The sequence below is a fragment of the Ambystoma mexicanum genome, chromosome 8, assembly GCF_040938575.1.
Source record: "Ambystoma mexicanum isolate Mex_15411 chromosome 8, UKY_AmexF1_1, whole genome shotgun sequence".
In the NCBI taxonomy this organism is placed as follows: Eukaryota; Metazoa; Chordata; class Amphibia; order Caudata; family Ambystomatidae; genus Ambystoma; species Ambystoma mexicanum.
Window position 1 is genome coordinate 61,893,506 of NC_090929.1, and position 25,125 is coordinate 61,918,630.

Sequence of the window (25,125 nt, forward strand, 5' to 3'; positions counted from 1 at the left end):
ACCCGTTAAAGTGGCTATTATACCCACCCTACCCGCACCCGTACTAATAGGGACAGACATTCCCGAATTTGATAAATGATTAAAGGAAGCTCCCTTTTCACAAACCGAGATAAGAGGGAGGAATCCAAGGGGAAAACTCACCAAGAAACAGAAAAAGGAAAATAACCAGGCTGGGCATCTGGGAAGAGATATTGCCCTTATAGATTGGAGGGTTGGCGATCATCTGCCATCCTTTAGGACCGAAGTCGGTCTTGACGAGACTCTAAAGCGAGCTCGCGAACAAGCTTTAACCATAAGACTCACCAGTTACCACTCCCTACTTCAAAGAAAAACAAGGGCTTTATTACAGAGTGACCCAAGGAACAGACAACCAAGAGAAGGAGCAACTGTTGGTTCCTCAGTCATATCGGAAAACCTTGATCCAACTGGCACACGATCATACTACAGGGGGTCACTTAGCTGAAAATATGACGGGAAAGAGGGTGTTACAGAATTTCTACTGGCCTGGGATTTATGCTGAAATAGCTAAATATTGCCAAGAATGTGTCATATGTCAGAAAACGAGCGATCACATCCCGGATCGGGTACCCCTTCAAAGAATGCCTTTGATCAAGGAGCCCTTGCAAAGGATAGGTATAGACCTAGTCGGTCCGTTAGAACCCTCCAGTAGAGGATTTCGGTTCCTCCTGGTCATAGTGGACTATGCCACCAGATATCCCGAGGCTTTTCCTCTAAGAGGTATCTCTGCCAGACAAGTGTGTGATGTACTGTTACCATTCTTTGCTAGAGTGGGAATACCCCTTGAGATAGTGACAGACCAAGGGAGTAATTTCATGTCGGTAGTAATGTACGAGGTGTGCAAAACTTTAGGTATACACCACTTGAGAACCTCATTGTATCGCCCCCAGACAGATGGGTTAGTGGAGAGGTACAACAAGACTAGCAAACAGATGATAAAGAGAGCCACCAGCCCTACCGGGTTGGGATGGAATCGGGTATTGCCATGGGTTTTAATGATACTCAGAGATACCCCTCAGTCCTCTACAGGTTACTCCCCTTTCGAGCTGTTATTCGGAAGACAACCCAAATCAGTGTTACAGATCCTAAAAGATAAATGGGAGCAACAAGAAGAAATGTCCCTCACCGAATATGTTCAGGACCTAAGAGAACAGCTGGGAAAACTGAGGGATTTTGCTCAGGAAAACTTGGCTAGAGCACAAGAAAAACAAGAGAAGTACTATGATCAGGGAAGCAGACCTAGATCCCTGAAGATAGGGGACAAGGTACTGGTGCTACTACCGACCCACACGAACAAAATGCTGGCTCAATGGCACGGGCCGTATCAGATAACAAATATTAGGACCCATGAACTATGAGGTGGAACAACCAAAACGTAAAAACAAGGATCAGAATTATCACATCAATTTACTCAAGTTGTGGAAGGAAGGAACCCAAAGTGTGCTGTGTTCAGCCTTATCAGACACGTCTGTCCCAGAACAATTAATCCCAAACCATCCTTGTGGTATACGAGAAGTGCAGTTGGGGGAGCAACTAAGTGAGTCCCAAACAGAGGAGGGAAAAACGGTACGCCTCAGACCATACCGGATTCCAGAAGCAAAAAGGGGAGAGATTGCCAAGGAGATAGAGAACATGTTAGAATTGGTAACCATTGTGCCTTCAAAAAGCGTCTGGTGTTCCCCTATAGTATTAGTTCCTAAACCGGATGGCACCACCCGGTTCTGCATGGACTTTAGGCAACTAAATGCTATTTCCCGGTATGAGGCGTATCCGATGCCCACAATTGATGAGCTCATAGAAAAACTGGTTCAGCCACATACCTAAGCACACTGGATTTAACAAAGGGATATTGGCAGATTCCCCTCAACCCAGTCGACCAAGAGAAAACCGCATTTGCCACACCACAGGGTCTGTTCCAATTTACGGTCTTGCCTTTTGGGCTACATGGGGCCCCAGCAACCTTCCAAACCCTAATGGACAAAATACTGAGGCCTCATGATCAGTATGCAGCTGCATACTTAGACGATATTGTAATATTCAGCAAAACATGGAAAGAACATTTGGCACACTTAACCCAAGTAATAATGGCATTGAAAGAATCCGGGTTACACATTAACCCGAAAAAATCGAAATTGGCAGCCAATACCACAAAATATCTGGGGTATGAAGTAGGAGGCAGAATGGTAACCCCACTGTTAGATGAAATCCAAGCCTTGCAAAAGCTAAAAATGCCTGAAACCCGAAAAGAAATTAGAGCCTTCCTAGGATTTGTAGGGTACTACAGGAGATTCCTGCCTCATTTTTCTACCATAGCAGCCCCACTTACGGACTTACTAAAAACAAATAGACCCCTACATATATCCCATGAAGCAAAACAGGCATTCCAGACATTAATACAAATGATTTCCTCCAAACCAGTTATCCATTGTCCGGATTTCGGCCAAGAGTTTTACTTACAAACTGATGCCTCGGGATGTGGTCTAGGAGCGGTACTCTCACAGGGTATCGAACAAAACCTGTGTCCCATTGCATTCATCAGTAGGAAGCTCCTTCCACACGAGCTTCCGTATTCAACCCTTGAAAAAGAATGCCTGGCCATTAAATGGGCAGTAGAGTCCCTCAGATACTACCTATTGGGGAGGAGGTTTACCATCTTCACAGATCACGCACCACTGAAATGGTTGGCAACACAAAAGGACTCCAATCATAGAGTACTACGGTGGTTCTTAACTCTACAACCACATCACTTCATAACGGTTCACAAACCTGGAAGGTATCAATGTGTGGCGGACTATTTATCCAGAGCAATGGACATGCCCGAACGGCATGGGTCTTCGGGGGGAGTATGTGACAGGTTATCGGGAAATGATAAAGAACAAAACGGTACAAAGGGGCACACGGGTTTAAAGCTGCACTAAAAGCCTCAACGTATGGCTCATTTTTCAGGAGTGGAAGGCGACGGCCGGCATGGATTCCGAGTGGGAAGAGACAAGCTCACAACACCGGTGGGCTTATTAGAGGAAGAAGGGAACTCCGCAGGACGAACCCTTATCGAGACGGCAGGCAACACTGTGCGCGGAGCAGAGCACAGTCACCACGAGAGGGACTGTTCACAAGGTGATAAAAAAATACTGGAGTTTTGAGTTTGTTCTTTCACTTCAAGGACGGCAAGAATACTGGAGGAACTTTACATGCCAGATTGCAATCAAAGGCTAGATCTCTCTCTACCGCGGGTGCTCAGACGAGCGTGTGAAGGAAACCGCTCAGCACGGCACGAACGAAGGTGCTAACGGAGGACTTTAACCCGTGAGTTTACGGTATAAACTGAGGGGGGGGGGAAGTGGAAATAGTTGAATGGCCGTGACGAACAGCCGGTTTAAACATACCGATCCATTGTATTCCTTCATGATATGATATAGTTTTCTTGGAGGTAAACCTGAACCTATGATTACGGTCACATTCTGAAAAAGGAATTCTGAGAAGCGTGGTTGGCACTTTAATTTCGAATTGAGACTTTTTGCACAACCTCCCTTTTTGCAACTTGAAGTGCTATAAAAATAAATATCATTTGTCAAAATCCTCTGGTGTCTCCGGCTCACTACTTAACACCTTGATTGGGGAGCGGTTGACGAGGACTGTACCCTGCAAGTTTATTAAAGATAGCAAAGTGATTTGAAACTAAAATTGTCCATATGACCACAGAATGTATGGCTGTTTCAGAACTTTGGTTATTGAATTCTACATACGTAGTGAGGCAGTATTTTTTTTCTGTATCAGTGAGCTAATAAATTAGATTGAATTCTCTTTTTAATTGGTTTTACTCTTAGCAAATGAAGCCAATATCAAATGCATTATTAGAAATAGGATCATTTGGGGCGTACCTCCTTTAAAAAAAAAAAAAAGTGAATCAAAATTATCCAAAATATGGACCTTAAAACCCATAAGAGTGACTTCAAATTCTTCAGGTTCCCAGATAATGCCCTTGATCGCCCAGACCAACCAGTAAACCCACACGAACCGGGGGTGATATTTTCATGCAATCAGATTAAGGGAAACGCAACTTAAGCATTTCTCTGGTTTTATGCTGGGTAGAATGACCAGACCCTGTGATCAGTCAAGCATTCACTCGCAAGAGGGGTGAGGTGTGTAAGTAAGGTAAATTGAAGAATGTTTTCCAGTCTCACTGCGCCAACACAATGAATAAGGAGACACTGCTTGAATTTCAGATTTATTGCATGAACCGGTGTACAGCCTGACACGTGTTTCGAGCAGTCCTAGCTCTTCCTTCTGACGCTGATACATTAAATATAAAGTATAATCACAAAAATCGAATTATTGTGATAAAAAATGAATAGACAATATTTTATTATGACACAAATTAAATGTGTATGGTGTAACATGATCAGTTGAGGAAAATTCAGGGCAGGCGGTATACCAACCCAGAGTTAAGAAATGGTTTTCCAATTGATTGGTATGTATTGGTCAAAGTTATGAGTTTCGAGAACCACATTTGCAATTTTGCAATGGACAAAACAACAAAGGTAAATGGGCACATGCAATCATGAATTCATAAACATTTGTGAAATACCCGAAAAAGAATTGTAAATACTGTGGTTTCGATGTATTTGCAGATGCAAAAAAGCCGTAGCACAAATTGTGTTGTCACATGGTGGAAAAGAAGAAAAGTTATAAGAGGGAGAAAGGAGAGAAACAAAGCGGTAACACATTCATTAGTCCTCCAGTTGAGGTAGCGATTGGTACTAGATAAAATGCAAGCAAAATGGGTTTGAAAGTATTATATTGTGTTGGAGTACCTTGTAGCAAAGAGGGTTCTGATGCGGTCGATTCAGGATGAGTATGATAATGCTGTAATAATACAATAATTGATTAATACGCTATCATATATAAAGCTAGTGGCAATAGCCAACTTGAGTGACTAAACGGGCATATAAAATTAGTGAGAAAAACAAAATTGTATCATTAGTTTAAAAGGCGAACATGTACCTTAGTCAAAAGTATTTGCAGTTGCGCCAAAGTATTATATGGTATCCAAACTATATGCATTGAAGGGCATTATAGCATGGTTGCAACCAGGCGGGTGCACGATAGATGAAAACCAGATGATTTGTGGAGCAGAGAGATCAAGAAAATAAACATAGCTGATTATAATAATAATGATTTGGCACTTATATAGCGCTACGAACCCTCAGGTATCTGAGCGCTGCTTATTATTACCGACAGTGTGTGGTGCTGTATGGACGTGTCAGTTGTCCTCCATGTTGCTGCCCCTAAGTGGGCTGAATTGAAGATCCACTGTGAAATGACAGCGGTCTAAGGGGCCATGGTAAAAGAACTTACCCAGGTGGTCCGCTATACGACGCGGCTGGTTCTCACGCGGGCGCCTGTCTGTCTGGCTGCTATTATTGTCACGTGCACTAGGTGTGTGTAAGGAGCACAAATTTATTCTGGAATGTGGATAAAATGCCAAAATAGGTGCTAAACGTCTTAACAATAGAAAAGTATTGAAACAAAGTAAGTGACTTAAAGAAAGACAGCAAGTTCATGGTCTGTGTTAAGGCCACAATACACAGTCCTGTATTGACATATAAGTCTTGCTTTCGAGTCTACGCAGTATCAGTGTTAAGTTACCCCCTCGTGGGGGTAACCTTGCTTTTGCAAGTCCTACAAATCTAATGTTTTGCTTCAGATCCAGTTGGTGATGTTTCTCCCAGTGACTGGCAAGTGGGAATTTGGCAATCTGACTAGATATAGTGGACAGGTGTTCTCTGATTCGAGTTTTAAGGGGTCTAATAGTGCTGCCAATGTACTTCTTGTTGCAAACACAAATGATACAATATACAGTAAATTTGGTATTACAATTAATGAAAGTATCAATGTGATTAATTTGTCCTGGGTGGAACAGTACATTGTTGGTTTCTAATGCATAAGGGCACATTGAGCAGCTGCTGCATTTGCGAAAACCTTTAAAATGGTCTCCTTATTCATTGTGTTGGCGCAGTGAGACTGGAAAACATTCTTCAATTTACCTTTACCGTGAAGTGCCAGGGCAACGCACCCACACACTCTGGTCACCTGCTGCCTTCATATTACTTACCTAAGCTAGCAAGCGCAGTGTTCCATCTGGGTTTTTCTTGCCCATCAACCCTCTTAATTGTGTGTAAGTAAGGTACATTGTACACCCCCCAACCCCACCTGTGCCACCCTCGCTTACTGTCTCCCTTACACACACACACAGTATGTTAATAAAAATACTATTAGTACAAAATGGTATCCAGTGAATATTGCAGGAAATAATAAAGAATGAATTTACAAAGATGAAAAAATATTGCAAGAAATAAGTGGGTAAAAAATACCTAAAGGCAGAAAAAATATACAAATAAAGAAAAGAAAATGTAATGATAGGCATGGGCTTTGGGTGTAAAAAAGAAAAACAGATTTAGGTTAAAATTGGGATAAAGGGGAGCGAGACAAGGAGGGTTTAGGAGTAGGAGAGGTAAGGGGGATCAGGAGGGCCCCCCCTCCCAAAAATAGGGAGGGGTGCCCTCCCTATTTTTACAATCTGCACTGTAAAAATTCAATATTGAAATGCATTTCAATATTCTTTCAAGAAATATTTATTACACTTTGTAATTGCGCAACAATTTTATTTCTGCAATATAATCACAGTGAACCGTACACAACGCACTCCCTATTCAAAAGTGGGTATGGCCAGAAATATTGACAATACAGGTAAATACTCCACAGTAGAATGACTTTTAAAACAGTAAAGTGACCTCCTAAATGGTACAAATCAAGGGGTTACAATGTTTGTCCATGGACTTTAATAGGGGGAAGTCCACAGGCAGCTCCCAGTTATAGAGGAAAGGCAGCTAAGTTAGTAGGTTCAGAGGGTAGCTTGCAGCAATGAGGGACCCCAGCAGAGACTATCCAGACCAACGTCAACAAGCGAGAACCCGAAATAGGAAGATTGCAGTGGTGAAGGGAACGTTTCCGATGCAGAGAATGTGGCAGCAATTGGAAGGTAGGGCAGCTCAATGCCATACAGCTTCCAGCAAAGTAACACAGGCTTCCACTTCTGTTCCAGTGATGTACACTGTCCAGAAGCTTAAAATGGAACATGCTGGTCTGCAGAGGAGCAGACAAACCTTTCTGATTAAAGGTACAGGGGGAGGGAATACACGGGACCCCTCAGAGGCAGACTTTACCTTCAGGGGCATCAGGAGTGATCCCCAGAGTTTCCAGGGAGGGTCCTCAGCATATACCTTCAGCTACCCAGACGTAGTTCTTCATAGTTTCCTTTTTGTAAGTTGGTTGGGGTGTCCAGAGATATGTATAGGTACAGAAACACCCCACCCCACAGGGGGTGAACCTGCCTTCCATCTGAGCACTATTCAAAGTTTTGGTGGTCTTCTAATTAGTCTAGCCACACTCCTACATTTGCGGGTAAAACATGCGTGGCTTGTGGTGTCTGGCATACAGGGATGTCTGTGTGGACTCTGCGTCAAACATTGACAGCCACATTTCTGTTCCCATAGTGAAACCTGAACAAGAAGGAATGTAAAGAAAATTGATTTGTCACAGGGCTTAAAAAGCACTAGGTAGCCTTGCTCCTGGTCAAAAAGCAGGTGGCTACCATCGCGGTACAACTGCTACACCACAGTGCAACTACATACAAAGTACAGAGCTGCTACAAGCCTGTACCGCTTGACACTTTGACTTTATGGGTGGGAAAAGTCACCCAGGAACAAAATTGGACACTTTTGGAGGAGCCCTGCCTTGGTAGCATCATTAGCTACTAAGGGATTATGCATACATCTGAGTTGCCATCACCACTTACATAAGCCTTACTGAAGAAGAACAAACAAATAGGATACCAAAAGCAATTAAAAATGCAAGGGTCTAACAAAGTGGGTCGGAAGGAGCTAAAAGTGATTTTCTGACGTAACCTACTAATTCTCTATCCTAGGAAAAATGTCCTGTGGTTGGACGCAGGACTGGAGTACCACTAGAACCAGTGGAGCCCACACAGCCACCTCTAACAGGAGACTTTGCACATGAAAACAGGGTTCCTTGGGGTGAACCCCTATCCTTGATGGGCATAGGGTGTCTAGGAGCTGATTAAGTATTTGCGTTCCTGCTGAGGGCTCCGATATTCATCTCAGATAAATTACGTTAAGTGGGCCAAGAAAAATCAAAATACCTATTATGGAACTTTGTCACTGCCATGAACATGGCAATGATAAATGATCTTTTGCTTTCTATTGCCACATTCTTTGTAGTACATTTTAGATTTTGCAGCAGGCTTAATGGGTGAGAGCAGATGCCTTCTGAGCTCAGGCCTTGCCTTGGCTGCGCAGTGCAGTTTTTAATATCACCATCTCTCAGGTTTCTTTCTCCCACTTTGGGTTTAATGTGTGCAGAGCGTGTCTGGTGAAAGTCTGCTAACTAGTGCCCCTTTCTTTCCACCCTAGATGCATCATCACTCTTTGGAAACAGTGGGGCGAAGACCTTTGGGTTTGGGAGTGCCTCATTCGGTGAGCAGAAGCCCTCTGGGACCTTCAGTGCTGGTGAAGCGAGTGTGGCAAGTCAAGGATTTGGGTTCCCAAGCCCTAGCAAAGCAGGTACTGCTGATGGAGCTCCGCCTGTGCAGGGAGGAAGCTGCTGCGCCCAAACAGTGCTTCCCCTTACAACTGTCGCACATAGTCTAACCAAAGTGCTGTTGCATTAAGCCAGGTCAAATTCCCTTCCATCTGTCATGCATGGATACCAACTCGCCCACCAAGCCGGGTCTAATCAATTTATCCACGTCTGCAGAGAAGAGTTTAACCCACCAAGCAGTGCCATAAAGGTGTACCCACATCCCCCCCCAAACCCCGTTTAACCAATATATCTGCACATCAGTGTCTAAACAGTGTAAGGGCCAACACCTGCTCTATCAGGTGTACTGAGCCATGTGCACAAAGATGGATGTCGCCATTGCACCAACCCATTGGCACAAAACAATGCTTGGCCATTGTACAAAACTACATTTGCCAACAGACCCTAGTTTGTGCAGTGACCCGCATTACTGTAGCCTTGTCCAGTCACTGTACTCCTACATCCAATTTCCCTTCGTCCAGACTCTGGATTGTCCTAACTGTGGGCAAAGGACCAAAACATATCTAGTCTTGTGCATAAGATATTAAATGGGCGTGTGTGGGTGTATACGTTGCTCTGCCCCATAGCACCTGCCGGCTCCCCCATAGATATGTTTTTCCTCCAGTGCTTGAGACCTGACCTTGGTTTAGCAACATATGCATTTTACTGCCATTTGAAATCCCCTTTTCAGAATAACTTTTAATTTGCATCTCTTCCTACTGCAATTGTTTGTCTTTTGTAATTGCAAAAATAACAATTGATATTTCTACTCCGTTTTATGGTACTCATTGTATTGAGCTCTAAGGGGGGAAAGGACAAGTTATCCCTAATGGGATCCAAACTTTGTGAGATCTGACAATGTGAGCAATCTTCTCTGCTATTCAGTAGTGATCTTGACCTTATTAGTTGGTTCATAGACTTCAAAGTGTTGTCAATGCCTTGCACAGCTAATAAATAGTACATTTTCCATAAATAACCATCATCTAGTGATGCCGCTTATATCCAGCACAGTTTTCAGGAGCGGACGTGCAGAGTTTGCATTTGTAGTGTCTGGGGTCAGACTGTGCCCCTGCCTCTTCCTGACTTGCATTCCTTTAGATTTGGTAAATTAGTGTTTTAGGTGCACCTCCATCTCTGGTGCCGGCTCCTGCAAGTTCACCAGAGCGGTCACTGGAATCAGCAAAAACCGCTGAAGTCTCAGGTCTTATTGTAATCACATGCTGCCCGGGCCCCAGGACCAGGTGATATTATTTGTTGCAAATAAATGGCCTGAATATTGAGAAATACTGAAGCAGTGTACAATGTGCTGTCAAATATTAACACCACCCTCCTGCTGCTCCATGCCAAACATCCACTGATGGGGTTCTCTGGTACTATTGTCAATCCTTAGTTCAGCTGTCAATGGATGTGTGGTTCCCTCTTAGGAGATTTGATGCCATGCGGGAGGGAGAAAGTCCCAGACTTTATATATTTGGTGTTTTCTGGAAATATTGAATCTTTTTTTTTTTTTTAGGATTCTTTTTTGCAGTCTCCCTCTCCCCACCCTGCCCTCCTCCCCCACCCATTGACATTAATGGAACCCCACATCTTTTTTCTGTTTGATTCGTCTCCTGACGTTGAAGGTAAGTAAAGCCTTTTTGCTTTCTTTTCTTCCCTTGCTTAGCTAATCAGTTTTGTGGGCACTGGTCAGTCCATAAAGATACCAGTTCAGGTGGACCATCTTTCCCCTTTGCAAGATTCCTTTTTGTTTTTAAGCTGCACGGATCACCTTCCAGTGCTACCTTTTTGTCCTTTTTTTCCATTCCCCTTAGTGGTATTTTTGTTACCTTTGTGTCCAACACTGGTTGATGGCAGCAGATTTTTTTCTACCATGGTATGTGTTTTTCTCATGTGAGTCTACCGCATATTGCCTTTTTGAGTACCATATACTCAAAATGGCCAAGCCACGTGTTTTTCACCCTGTCCTTTGATCGTCTTGTCCTTTATGGAAAGCCCTTTCACTTTACCAAGCAAAGCAGTAGTGTGAGAACCTGGCTGGTTGTGGTAGCTGGGACGGTCTAATCCCAATCTGCACTCTGCCCACCGGTATGTCTGTTGCAGATTTGGAGAAAAGGGATGTCGAGGATTGAACAGCCCGTGCCAATTTGAATGGTGCGCATTATTTCCATTGAAGGGCTTGGGATATTCCTTGCTCGAATTCAGGATAGAAAGAAGACTCCTGCAGCCATTTCCGAGATCATGATTGGAGCCAAGACCCTTATAAAGAGCTCCAGCCCGCTAAAGCCCAGAGGACATCCACTTAAGACATCCAGCATTGCCTCCAGACAAGTCCCTGTGAAGCCCTGCCTCTTTGGACCACTCATCTGAAGACCCTAGTCAGTGCTTCGACCCATGGGCTGGTGGGACCAACCAGTCTGGACCCCTGCACACTGATACTGCCTTCTGGAGCCCACAGAAGTGTCCCACAACCATCCAGTGGGCTGGCCAGTTCCATCCAGGGCTTTGATCCCCGTTCCGGGTTTTGACTTGAACCCCTGCAGGTCTGCAGCCTGTGGCTTAAGAACAACCCACCTGCAGCTGCTGCTGTCCATTTTCAATAGATGTCCTTCTTGGAGCAGCTTTTGTCCTAGCCACACGAGTTGCCTGCTTCCGCCTGAGCACTGTTCTTTGCTACCACGTACATGATATACTAGACCAGTCTCATGTCAACGTAGGACTCGTGGCTGTCTGCATCACAGGATTCCTGAGTTGTCCAGCTGAAAAGCATCAGGAACCGTTTCTCCGAGGTTCCAAATCACTACCTAGCCGGACACAATCCTGATGCTGAAAACGACCACTAGACCAGCAGCCCCTGGACACACATCGACCCAGTGAATCTAGGAGTCCTATGGGTGGTTTCTATTGGAATCTGGGAAAGGTGGGACAAGCGTACATACCTGTCTTTCTCCCACCCCCTTCCCTCCATAGAATTGTACAGGTGGAAAGTCCTGGCCCATCTCCTCCATTTCCTGGTCATGATCTTTGAACTTCTGGCCATGGATCGCCCCCTTGGCTTTTCCTGGAGTGGTGTGATTGGCAGAGGACCCTGTGGCGAATCACATGATCTTGTCCCGAAATTAAAGAGAAGAAACGCAATAACCACATCAAAACCCAGAAAATTAATACTGCACCATTTACGTTAAATCCTAATATACCATATGGGTATATGTATTGCAAGATGAAACCACCCTCTCAAACTACTGGGACGTGGAGACTACATCCAGAGGGACGAAGGGTGGAATCTAAAACACAGAGCTATAGTCTCAATTTTGTTTAGGTTAGCAAGTCTGGCGACAAAAGATAAGGACAGAGTTCAGGGGTTGGTAGTTAGGGTGGACATGGGAGAAGGGGTCGGCGGCAAGGAAGGAGCACTGTCTAGTGAAAGCAGCGGACGTAGATTGTTTTTTTTACCTTGTATCCATATTGATTAGTATTTTTAATTGTATTTAGTTTTAGCAGATTTTATTTTCTTATCTACTGCCAGCTTTGTATTTTATATTGCATTTGCCGCTTTCTGAATACATTGCCTTGTGCCCGTTGTGTATATATTGTATCTTTGGTGTGCGATTTGAATCAGGGCATAACCACTCTGCACACACCTCGCTGCGGTAAGAACTACATATTCCATCTGGTTTGTAGTTCTAAGGCTTACAAATTTGCAACTCGGGCGCAAACGCGCTGGCGCGAACAAGGCAAGCCGGTCTGTGCCTGTATAGAAGTGCTCTTATCTCGCTTAGTCTCATAGATTGTTTTTTTACCTTGTTGCATCCATATTGATTAGTATTTTTAATTGTATTCCGCTTTAGCAGATTTTATTTTCTTATCTACTGCCAGCTTTGTATTTTATATTGCACTCGCCACTTTCTGAATACATTGCCTTGTGCCCATCGTGTTATATATATTGTATCTTTAGTGTGCGATTTGAATCGGAGCAGAACAGCTCTGCATGCACACCACCACCATTCGAACTACATATTGCATCTGGTTTGTAGTTCTAAGGCTTACAAATTTGCAACTCAGGCACGAACGCGCTGGCGCAATCAAGGCAAGCCGGTCTGTGCCGGTACGTACAGGGCCAGAAGGCACAAAGTGTCGGCTCTTTGTACACTGCCGCTGTTATGGGAATTGCAGAAGTACTAGCAGCTATTACGGCAGCTAGAAATATCTTTCAACACTGTGAAAAGAAGGCAGTTTCCCAGTCTATGGTGAGTCAGAACATATGTAGTACCGCTGGTATTACTCCTGGACGTGCTACAACTACGCCGCTAGACTCTGACTTTGTCTCAACTAATAGGAACTATATGTTTCAAAGTGTGACCTTGCCCAACTCCCCTATTACTTCAATGGTTGAGTCACGGACTGTTCAGGATGTTAGTGACACACTAGATAGTGGCCCTACTTTGCAAACTAATCAAGAAGGTGTTGCCTTGGGTTGTGTGGATACACCTGCCCAGGAGGAATCGCCAACTTTCTCAGGGAATAGTAGCCCTGTCTTGGAAGTGGAGGGGGTCCTCACCTGTGTAGAAGTAAGATTACGCCTTTCTCGGATTTAAGGATTCTGTTGCTAAATACGAGGTCCTTAGTACAACATGCTGTTGAGGTAGCTACCTACATTGAAGACAATAAAAACAATTTTTGTGCCATTACTGAAACCTGGGGTCATAGTGCAGCGGGTCCATCTCTGAATTTAGCCATTCCAGAAGACTATTGAATGTTACGACAGGATAGAAGGGTCAGAAGAGGGGTGTGGGGGGTTGCGCTAATTTATAGATCTTCACTTACTATTTGGGATATCAGCGGCCAATTCTTGGATGGGATAGAATCCAAATATATTAAAATAGGACTCGGAAGAGTCGTGGAGACTGGAGGAATCGTGAAAGCAGGCTGAAGAGGGGAAAAATGGAAGAAGCGGAGTGACGACCCAGACCAGCTTCACAGAGTGGAGCGTAGGACTGCTGGGGAATTACAGGAGGAGCTCCCCAAGAGACTCTTCTTGAGTGGTGGCATTGTCCGTCGAGGCAGGACATCAAAGTCTGACGGGTGCCGAATACCGCAAAATGAACGGCAGAGCAGGTCGGAAGAACACTGCAAGCGGACACAAGCGAGCGTGGGCAGAGGGCAGAAAGGAGGGTCTTTCTCCAAGGAACTTCGCCCCCTGGTACACTACCATTGGCGGATAGAGGCATCGCAGAACCACCACCCTAGTAGCCAGGTAGCCTAGCCAGAAGCCAGCGGGAGGCCTGACGGTTGAGGGCCAACAGGTATGGTTTGCAAAGCGAACAGATACATTGTCGAATGCAAACTAAACTAAGGAAAGGTGACACAAAATAGGGATTACTCAATTTTTCCAGTAGGAACAAACATTTGCAATACATGACAAGCGAGAATAGTAAGGCTGCCAAAGAGTGGGAAAATGCTATTACAGGCATTGGACACACTTTGCCTGGTAGAAACACCACTCTTCACCCTAATGAGTCTGGGAAATCCAAAGAAAGGGAAACTGAATAAAATAAGATTGCAATATCCAAGTGAAGAAAGCATAAATAGTTATGCATATTAGAGCTGTGTGTCCACAGGTACTTTGTGACGAACCTGTGCATCCAACAAGTGTACACAGGTGAGAACAAAATAAGTTGTGTGAACAGCAGTGGAAACAAAAAATACACAAGGGGAGAAAGAAGGAAAGAATGAGGAAATGCTTGTTCCCCTAGCATTCCAAGACCAGGGAAGGGTTTGTTCCCCTGGCATTCGGGGAGACGCGGGAAAAGATTGTTCCCATAAGAACAGCTGCAGGACAGCAGCCAAGGTATTTTACTGCATAGTAGTTTTGTAGGATTTGAGTGCAAGGATCAGAATAGGTTTATGGACACGGGTCAGTGGACTTTATTTTTGGACATCCTGACAATGACTGGTCCGTTAATTTTGCTGAGGCAGGGAAACCCCTCAAAGAGTTAGGAATAGTGAGGCCTTTTTCCCAACCCTCTTATTATTTAAATAAAGGTGTTATGAACACCCCTACACTGTGTCCGACTCCTTACTCTGCTATCTCAGTGTTAAAATCTCAGCCTCTTTGTTCATGGCTGACCAGGTCTCATCTGCATGTCAAAAAGCGCAGTTCAAACTACGAACTCTCCGTAAAGTTCTTCCGTGTATCCCGGTCAAGTTTCATGCACCCGTTGAGTCCTCCTTAGTCATTAGTAACATCGACTATTGTAATGCCCTTTACTTGGCTCTCCCTAAAAATCTTCTGCGCCGCCTGCAGCTGTTGGAGAACGCGGCAGCTAAGGCAGTTCTTCACCCTCATTGGGGGTCCATTTGACCCCGTTGCTATGACAGCGCCACTGGCTCACTGTCGAGCAACGTATCAGGTTCAAAGCACTGTGTATTGTGCATAGCGCCATTTATGGATTGGGTGCTGCATTTCTACAGAACCTCTCAGCTCTCAGGACTTTACAACATCCGAGGTTTAGGCTTGTTCGTACGGGCGGGTGTGCTTTCTCGGTGGCTGCAGCTAAGGCCTGGAACCAGCTTCCCTTTTCTCCACGCAGAACTGATTCTCACATTCTGTTTCGCTGTGCATTTAAGACTTTTCTGTTTTAATTTGTGAATTGGACCCTCGCCCAAAACTATCTTCGAGATGAGCCTGACGATGCAGTGCCATTTTTGATGCAACAGTGATGTACACTGGAGTGACCCTTAACCTCTCAGATTCTCCTGACACAGTAACTGTCTGCTTGCCTGGCTGCTGGTAGGATATACACCTTCTTTTCTGAGCAGTGGGTTTCAGTGTGTTGAATCTGCAGGTGGCCCTCGAGGGAGATACTGTGTTAAAGTCCAGTGTGAGTTTCACAGCCAAACTTTTTCTGTGAAAAGAAACTTGCCTGGGTCTATATGTTCACGACTTCTGCCTGCCTAGGAAGTTGTTGGCAGGGGAAGCCAAGACCAGATCTGTCTAGATAGTTAAATGATGTCTAGGATTCCCAAGGGAATACCTATTGCACATTCTTTCCCTTATGAACGGGACTCTAGAATTTGCAGAAATATGGTCCTTCTGCTCAAGTGCAGCCACGCTCCTGTGTGGCACTTCCTTCGTGCTTGCTCCCAGCTGTAGCTGCAAATCTTTTTCTCTACTACAGACTGGGCGATAGCATCAGCACACCTACATGCTTCAAATAGATTTATTTTTCCCATGCTTTTGATAACTGAGATCAAGAGATGCGTGTCCTGTGATTTCTTTTTTTTTTCTCACACTTTGAGCCATATTCTTTGTTGAAAGTGCCTTGTGTCCAATCACTTCTACCCAGTGTGGCATTTTGCATCTATATTGGCAACCTAGATTTCTTTCCCACAGGTTGACGCAGTGGGAGGAACTTTTGCTCGCCACCACTGGTGGCCTTCGGATCATTTCTTGAAAGAAAGGCGAGTGGGACCATTCCCAGCATGTCTAGGACTTGGGAGGGAGTACATTCTACAGCCTTCTACCTGCAATGGCTCCAAGGTGCTGTGCATGCCTGATTCCGGCTCTTGAGCTGAAGGTCCCTCTGGGCGTAAAAACTGGGGCTTCCTCCCGAGATACCGCTATGCCGGGCTAGTCCCTGCAGGGTCTTAGAGGGCCCGTCTTCGGCACTGAACACCAGGCCACCCTCAAGGCCTCGCAGGCCAACCGATCCTGGTGCTGCTTTGCTCCATGCCAGTGTGTGCAATTCAGCGCCCAGGCAGCAGGCAACATTCAGAGACGTTCCGTCGTACACAGATACTTGAATGGGGGAGGTTAGCCAAAGCCAAGAAAAAAACAGGGTTGTGAGGCTTTGAGCAAACTCAGATGAACTACATTGTGCGGCTGAAGCATCAATTTAGCACAGCAGAAGAGTGATGTAAGTTATTGTATGTGTGACTAGGAGTATCCAAGACTCCCAGATGAGGGAGCTACAATGGCACCCTGTAGTATGTTTCCCCAAGCAGGTTGCACTGCTGCCTCCTCATGTTAACTCATTGGCAGTTCCTTAGTGTTTTTTGAAGGCTGCATGATGCTGCCTGCGTTATTTGATTAGAAGGAAAAAGGCTTTATCCCTGCATGCCCCCATTAAGATGGAGACCCGGATTCAGACGTCTAGTGTTAATATACAACAGGTTTTTGTTTAGGATGTGTCCGGTCCTGTATCTTGGTCCGCAGAAGCTGCTGAGCCCCACAGTCCCACCAAAGCTGTGCAGGCAACTACTGAATGATCCAGCAGATGTCTTAACAACTCGAAGGGGAAGTGGAGAGAATAAATGACACAGGTCACTCTTAGCAGCTGAGCACTTGCAGAGTATATAAACACATGTTATTTCCTTTCTTACAGAATACCTTACCCCACCGTTCCCCCTAGGAAATCTGAATACCTGTTTATCCTCCCTGAAGAGCCGAAAGGCCAGCATTGACGTTTCTTCTGCTTGGGGTTAGAAATGGTTCAAAGAAAACCTCTGGATACCAACATGCTTGAGTAAACTCTGTTCCGTGCCTATTATGAAATTTAGTTCATGAAAAGATCTTGAGCAGACCTCAGATTGCTAATCTTATAACAGGTAAAATCTTCACTTTGACTTCCATCAGAAGTAACAGTTCACAAATCAGGAAATTAAGAAGTTATTTATAAGTCCAATTACTTCTAAGTGTTCACTTTCCTAGATTGAGTTCACTATTAACATTTAAAACAGAACCTTTTTGTTCTAGAGGAATGTCTTGTCTCATTCACACAAGTGCACATTGACCAGTTGCAGTTGTAAGAAATACTAATGACTATTCCTTTCAAATGGCTTTTGAGTTCACGGATTCCTTTTGCAGTTGAGTAGAAAAACAAGACTGTCTTCTTTCTATGCTTCTCTTGAAAGTCTTTTCAAACATTTCTGAACATGCGTTTAGATTCACAAATTGGTTCTTTCTCCAAACTCATCGGTGCATGCCTTTAGATAAACTCTAGTCTGTTATCTCCCAAGCGCTTCTGCGCATGCGTTTAAATGAATTCTGTACACTCGCTCATGCGTACAACAACAAAAAAAAATTAACTCACTTGTCGCAGCGCGAGGAAAAAGATCCACAAAATTACTTCATGCGCCAAGGCAGAGAGGGAAATCTTTCACTACTGTAGTGCGCATATAAAAATGAAAGCTCCTAACTGAGCACGCGGGGATGAGCAGCGGTTGTTGAAATATTACTCTGCTTGCTGCCACGCGTAACTCTTTATATTTACACCTCTCGGACTAAAAATGAGGTAAGATCCAGTTGGAACTCAAGCAAACAGAAAATTAAACAGTTTTTAAAACGCAGTTTCTTTTTTAGAAGTTAGAATTTGCTTTTTCCAGAAGTACTCCAAGATGGGTTCAAAATGTCTCTTTAACCAAACTCCTAATCACCTAACTAAATACCTAGACAACTGGAACAAACTGTAAGCGCTCATAAAGCAATAGTTCCTTGACTTGACTGGAAATTAACAGATAATTTGAAAGTCTCTCATCTCAAGTAAACTAGAGCGCTGCGCTCCCACCAAATATCCGCATGACTTGTCCCACGAAGATCTGTCTCCAAATCTTTCACTGCTCCAGATCTTTAAACAAAAGGAAATAAAGGCCTTAACTCAGAACAATTTTCTACAGGACTTTCCTGTTGAATGTTGGACAATGAAAGGCAGTTTAGAATCCTGCAATTGCTCCCATGTCATCTTGCCTTCCAATCACCTTGCAGCACCTTGATAGCCAATCAGTTCCCTGCTTCATTCCCTCCTTCATTCCCTCCATGCTGGATTGGGATAATTTCCTTCTGATAAAAAGATAGTTAAGGCTAAAACATAACATAAAACAATAAACATAACAAATTGATATAAATTGGAACAAAAACCAAGGAAACCTGACAGGATGTAAGGATGGAAACAAAAGTGTGCCAGCTAGGGGTTGGTCTCCGAGACCATCTGTACCCATCCCACTCATCCATTCAGCTTTGACCGGCCCTTCCATGTGTCCCTATATTCAGTTGAGCAGATTCAGATCCTAGAGTGATCCTAACTGGTAACTTCACGACCTCCGCACACTGAAAGACTCTTTGGACTGGGTCAGAGATATAACTTTGTCAACGGGGCCCAAGAACCCCTCTCAAGCTGGGGAAGGTGACCTATGAAGGTAATGCCAGAGCCAGACCTTACCCCACAGCAGGAGAGAGCTGAGGGGGGCCCCTTTTCCTAGTTGCCTGGTATGCATGAAGTCATGTATATCTACTGCTACCTCCTCCTCTGTCCCGGTGCCTATGAGCCTCTATCCTGTCCACAGGTCTTTTATTAAAGTGGTTCCCCAGAGGCATGGTGATCAGAATTGCCTGGTATACCGACACGAGACTACAGCTACCATCATGCATCAATACTTCTAATGGATTCCTTTCTGCCACAGAATCCTCATCTTTATTATTCAATCTCTGCCACCAGAGGGCACAGCATAGCTATATGTCTGCTCCACCCATAGCCAATGCGCAACCTCAGGCAGGCATGACGTAGGGGCCAGTTATATATGGAGCTGATGCTCCAGTGACTGCAGTTCTTTTCTGAGTGCACAGCACACTTCAGGAATGCTGCTTAGCTAACTTCACTACTGTCATAACAACCCCGGGAAGGCATCGGCTTTAAGCCCTGTGCGGATTGCAAATCACAGATGTCTGTCTCTGACCCCTCACAGAATCTGCCTGTAGTGTCTGGTGGAGGAACGTGGTCCAGGGATTGCTGGTCATGGCAATCAATGCACCCTAAAGCTCTTTGCGAGTGTGCACAAAATGATTCACTTTTTGCCAAAAGAGAGCCCCTTACAAAACCATGGGCCTTGAGCAGAGTATTCTGAGAGTTTTTCAATGTCACTACCCTAGGTAGGACTTGGAATGGCCAACCTTGGGTTAGCAAGGCTTTCACAATCACAGTTCAGCAAAATCACTCACTTAAGTAGCCTTACCCAAGCAGTAAGGCTGTACTAACGAGGAATAGAGCACTTTTGTGTAGTGCTTTGAACACATAGTTGACACCCTGAGCCTCACACAGCACACGAGACCCAACACACGAGAAAGGTAACGTCCTTGACCTACTCATCACTTCACTGTCTTCCCTCCACTAAAGCTCTCTTCTCCCGCTTGATTGGTCTGACCACCTAGCAAAGCCTTTCAACATCCTCCACACCACCCCACATCCAAGCCGATCAGAGCAGCAAAACCATATCTGTCCACTATAAGCTGCCTCACACTGGCAAGAACACTCGTGCGATCCAAACTGGATTATTGCAACGCTCTTTACCTGGGTTCCAACAAACATACTACTCAAAAAATCCAAATATTGCTAAACAATGCCCTTAGAGCAGCCCTAGGAATCCCCAAAAGAGAACACATCATTGCTTAGAAGACAGTCCAACTGGCTCTCCAGAGCGGACAAAATTAAGCTGAAAACAGCTTCCATAACATTCAAATGCATCAATAACTTCGCACTAAGTTGCCTAGCAGATAGGTTCAAAAGAAGAGTCCCAGCTAGACCCACCAGAGAAGCCTACACAAACTGCCTAGCTGTCCCCCCTATTCAAAATGACTGCAACCGGAGGAAACAGTTTCCCAGTCAAAGCGGGCCAATTGTGGAACTCCCTACCAACTACTCTAAAGTCTGACCAGTCTTACCCACACTTTAGATATAAACAGTATCAAGTGGCTCAAAGAAAACGACCGATAAGATCTAGCCATTTTGGTCACTTGATTCGCAACTAATCGAAACCCTGCTTTCTCTGTTGTACATTGCCTACTTGTAAAAATATATCTCTTGTTGTACTTATTTCATGTTTTTAACTCTTACTTTGTAACTATGTGAATATGTAACCTGTAAATGTAACTTGTAAGCTTAAAGTATTCTTGTCTTCGCGCTCTGATACCTTCGGGTCTGGCGCGCGCTACAAATAAATAAACAAACTCCAGTCAAGCACTCCCAGCAGACACCCATCAGACAAACCTCCAGGTCCTTCAAGAACTTCCTGGTGGAAGCCCTCAAGGAAGAACTTGCCAACCTCCACCTTACATGGACGAACACCCCAAACCAAACTGAGTTTCTCTATTGGAAGCACTCGACCATCACCCCTTCAGCCTCCATTGACCAACACGCGCCTCTGAAACAATGCACCTGCAAACCAAAACCATCAGCACTGCTTCAAAGTCACATCTTATACAGATGACATCCTCCCAGCAGCCATCCTCAAGACCCTCCCTCCAGAAGCTCTCCTTTCCTACCTGGAGATCAGCAGCTCCCTAACTCAAGGCACCTTCCCATCGATCCTAAAAACTTAACAAATCCTCCCTCTACTAAAGAAAGCCACCCGAATCCTGACAACCTAGGTAACTATTGCCCCATTACCCATCTTCACTTCCTAGGTACGATCATCGAGAAAGCGGTAGCTGCACAACTGCAGCAACACATCGACGCCAACAGTCTTTCAACCCAACCAGTTCGGGTTCAGACCCAGATACAGCACAGAGACAGCAACCATACAGGTGGTTGACGCCCTCAACATCCTTGTTGACAGCCACCCCTGCCTCCTGGTTCTACTCGACCTCTCGTCTGCTTTCGACACAGTAGACAACCAGGCGCTTAGACACCCTACATCGGCGTATGGGGATAAGCAACATTGTCCTACCCTGGTTCAAGTCCTACCTCGACAACCGCCAGTAGTTTGTTCAGATGGACTCCTAGATCACTAATGCTACCCATCAGCTGTGGAGTCCTGCAGGGCTCCATTCTCTTCCCCAGTGTTTTTCAATATATATATATGGAGCTGCTGGGAGCCCTCCTGGCCGCACACATCCACCAATACGCCAAAGAGGCACCGCTATTCCTCAAGATCAACTCCATCAAGGACATCCATAGGCTCAAAACCTGCTTCTCGCTGATCCAGTCTTGGATGTCCAGTTCATCCTTGAAGCTCATCACCTCATTCCTACTCCTCACCAACAACACCGAACACCCAGACATACAGACCTGGCTATCAACCATGTACTCTAAGAGATTCACACCTGAGCTCACCTCCTGCGCCAAGTCCCTCAGGTTCCACATCAACAAACACCTCTCCTTCCGGAAACACATAGCTTAGAAAACTCAGACAGCTTGGTATGGCTCTCCCTCCTGCGAAAAGTCAAGCCCTTCCTTCCTTCCTTCCTTCCTTCCTTCCTTCCTTCCTTCCTTCCTTCCTTCCTTCCTTCCTTCCTTCCTTCCTCCCAACAGCTTTAGATCCAACATTCATGCACTGGTCCTAACCTACCTGGATGGGGGTGATGCACTCCTCAAAAGCCTCCTGTTGTCCTGCCTTGTGCCCCTGCGAAATGTCCTACACGCAGCCGGACACCTCATCAAGGGTCTGCGCAGATATGACCACATCACCCCGGCCGTCATCGACCTTCACTGGCTTCCACTGCACGCACAAATCATCTTCAAGTCTGGCAGCATCATCTATAAGGCAGTCATCCAGCTAATTTGCGGAGAAACTATGCATCTCCGGCAGACAGCGCACCACCAGAAGACAGTACACGTGCAGACTTGAAATCCGCTGCTGCAAAAAGGAAAGTACCAGAAAACTAGCCTTCTCTGCCTATGCCCCAAGACTATGGAAACACCTCCTCGTCAGCATCAAACTCGCCCCCACACCTACAATTCAGAAAAGAACTCGAGACCCACCTCTTCAAGGAATCTCTCTGCCTCAAGGCCATCACATCACCCCTCACGCCACCTGACTCGCTAGACGCCACCCGGTACAGCTGTACCCTTCCTCTGTGCCCCTCGGTATCTCACCCCTGCTGTTTGTCTGTTCTGTTACCTCTGTAAAGTGCTCCCCCCAGGTCCATGCTCAATAAATACCATAATAATAATAATAGTAAATAAAGACTCATGCAGGTTGGTTTATAAAAAGAATTCGTATTGGAGTCTAGCCTTTTAAGCATTGGACCTGGTTTTAAACATGTGCTTCTAAATATAAAGCAGAACATAGGCCTTACACTTCTAAGGCAGTCCAGCGCTAAAGTAGACTTTAGAAGTCAAGCCCTAGTCTACACAGTCTCTGGGAGTCTTTAAGTGTCCCAAAAAGGTTCCCGAGTTAAAGGTAAGGAGCCTAGGAGAGGCCCTTCAACGAGGGGATGCAGGACAATATAAACCGGTAGTGCAGAGCAAAAGCAATAATGACTCTCCACCCTGAGCTAGCCTGTGATAGCGCTCTGGTAAGCAGGACTTTGGCCCATTGCAAACCCAATGGGACCTGGGGAGTTTGAGATAAAAGGGATCGCTGTCCCATGCGCCCTTAGAAAGGTAGAAATGGTTCCAAGCACCAGTATAACGCGGGGAAAGACTTGCCTTACCATCTTGCTCATTGTGCAGGTTGTTTGTCTCAACTTCAGGGGCGATTACTGCCATTTGTCTCTTGTCTCCTTTGGAGACCTTGGACAGTTGCAATAAGACCCAGATTTTGGCTCACGGGGAAGTGGAGACCCTCACAGATGACTTGTCCGATGTACGTTTTGCATTGACCCTGGGCAGGGTCAGGAAACATTCAGCAGCTCGGCAATTGGACTACTGGCCCCCAGCAGACGCGCCTCTTCTGATGATGGTTACCACAGCATGTTTCCAGCATCACAGCGGAGCCCTGAACATGCCCACAAAGAGTTTCAGTTGTTAAGACAGTTGGAAGTCCTTGCAAAACGAAGTAGTCGGATTCCGGACTTGAAGAAGAAATGCAAAGATGCATGCTCAGAAGGCTGAAAACACGTGATGAATCCCGACCAAGACGGCTGCCTTCTCACCGTCTTGGTGTCTTGGTTCTTCCAATTTTCATGCCAGGTTGAAGGAAGCACCACCACCATTTTAGGAGCCGTTTGTCCCCGGAACCCCGGATGCACTCGCCATCCTCCTCAAGGAAACCTAATAGGTGGTGGTCAAAATTGAAAGAGCAGGCATGCCTGTGTTCCCAACGGGATCTTCCTCTAAGAGGGAATGGGAGGCTTTCGAAGCTTTCACGTTGAATGTTTTTCAACAGGCTCCAGAAGACGTGCAAAAAACGCACCCTTTCGGAGATGATGAAAAAACGGACATTGCGCTTGCACACAACTGAGCTTGGGCCCGGTGAAAGGGAAAAATTAAAAAGCCGTCCCATGTGCCAATGCCTTTGACACCATCAGTCTGAGTCAACAACTTCAATGCTGATTAAAGTATACCTCCTAAGCCTGCATAGGCATCAACACCAAGGCTCTGACGACATTGATGCAGAGATTGAGGAAGCCATTTCTGATCCATCGGAACCAGTCGGTTCCCTTTAGAAGCCTCGAGATAGGAGGGCTCAAATCGTAGCTTTCCAAGACAGTTTTGAGGAAGAGAAAGCTTTTTCCAGCCGTTTTCAGATCTTCCAAGGTTGGCACAGACCAGGGAACGTTTAGACACTCAGTCTATGGATTAACTATTACAGCTGTAAAAGGATTTGAGAGAAGTGGGTAAGATGCATCCCTGACTCAGAAATAGATATTGAACCTTAACATATCTGAGCTTTGGCTGTGTGGTTCCTTCAGAGCAGTAGTGGCCCAGAGCCATTGACACACTGAATTCAATATCCTATTCCGAGGAGGTGGTATCTTGTGGCTGCAAGGAGCTACTAAAATCTAGAGAACCAAAGTTACCAGTTCTACCTTTCAGTGGTGCTTTAATAGATGTAGTTAAGCCATTATCGGAGAAACCTGGGTCCTCGTATATAGGGGACACAGAAATTGACCAAACTCATATTGTGGGTCCAGGTGATTCCTCAATTCTCCATCATGGTCTGGCATGGATTCACATGCTCATGAATATTCCCTGTTGTCAGGCTGGGAATCCTCAGTAAAGAAAAAATCAGTTTCAGTTTTGTTTCTGAACTGTCTTTCTACTAATAACCAATCGCTGGTCTCTGGGTCATACTGCCCTCAGCCAATGACTGCCCTCTACCTAAGCCCCTCCTCTGGCAGCCATCTTCAGATTTTTACCGCACGTTCATGTGTTGGGAGACCTCGTGCTTTAGCTCTCGAGCTTTTACTGCGTTTTGCGATTTTTCAAAGAGTTTATTCTCATTTTTTTCGGTCAATCGAGCCTCAAGCTCCACCGATTCTACTTCTGATCAACAGGGACCCGTTTTGGAATTTTCTACGCCCCTCAAGGGCAAATTATCGTCACGTTTTCGCTTCTTGGAGGATTCCGGAAGATCTTTGAGGCCTACCCCGCGTGGACATGGCCCAGGGCAAAGGAAACCCGACTCCCAGATCCAAGCTTTTCAGGAGCTGCCCTGGATGCAGATTTCAAAATATCTTCAAGGAGGATGAGCACTCTCGTGCCTCTACTGCCTTCACAGCGACAAAACGCACGTGGA

General features: G+C 45.3%; 1 protein-coding gene across 3 annotated transcripts in view; it reads left to right on the forward strand.

Moving 5' to 3' along the window:
• The window catches only part of NUP214 (nucleoporin 214), a 1,006,718-nt gene that overhangs the window by 774,191 nt on the left and 207,402 nt on the right, over nucleotides 1-25,125 (forward strand). For 2 of the 3 annotated variants that reach the window (XM_069609279.1, XM_069609280.1), the window contains exon 32: nucleotides 8,511-8,660. The exons of the other annotated variant lie outside the window; for it this stretch is intronic. In XM_069609279.1, the coding sequence (XP_069465380.1) occupies nucleotides 8,511-8,660 (150 nt within the window). The remainder of the gene's footprint in view (nucleotides 1-8,510; nucleotides 8,661-25,125) is intronic. 3 annotated transcript variants of the gene reach the window in all.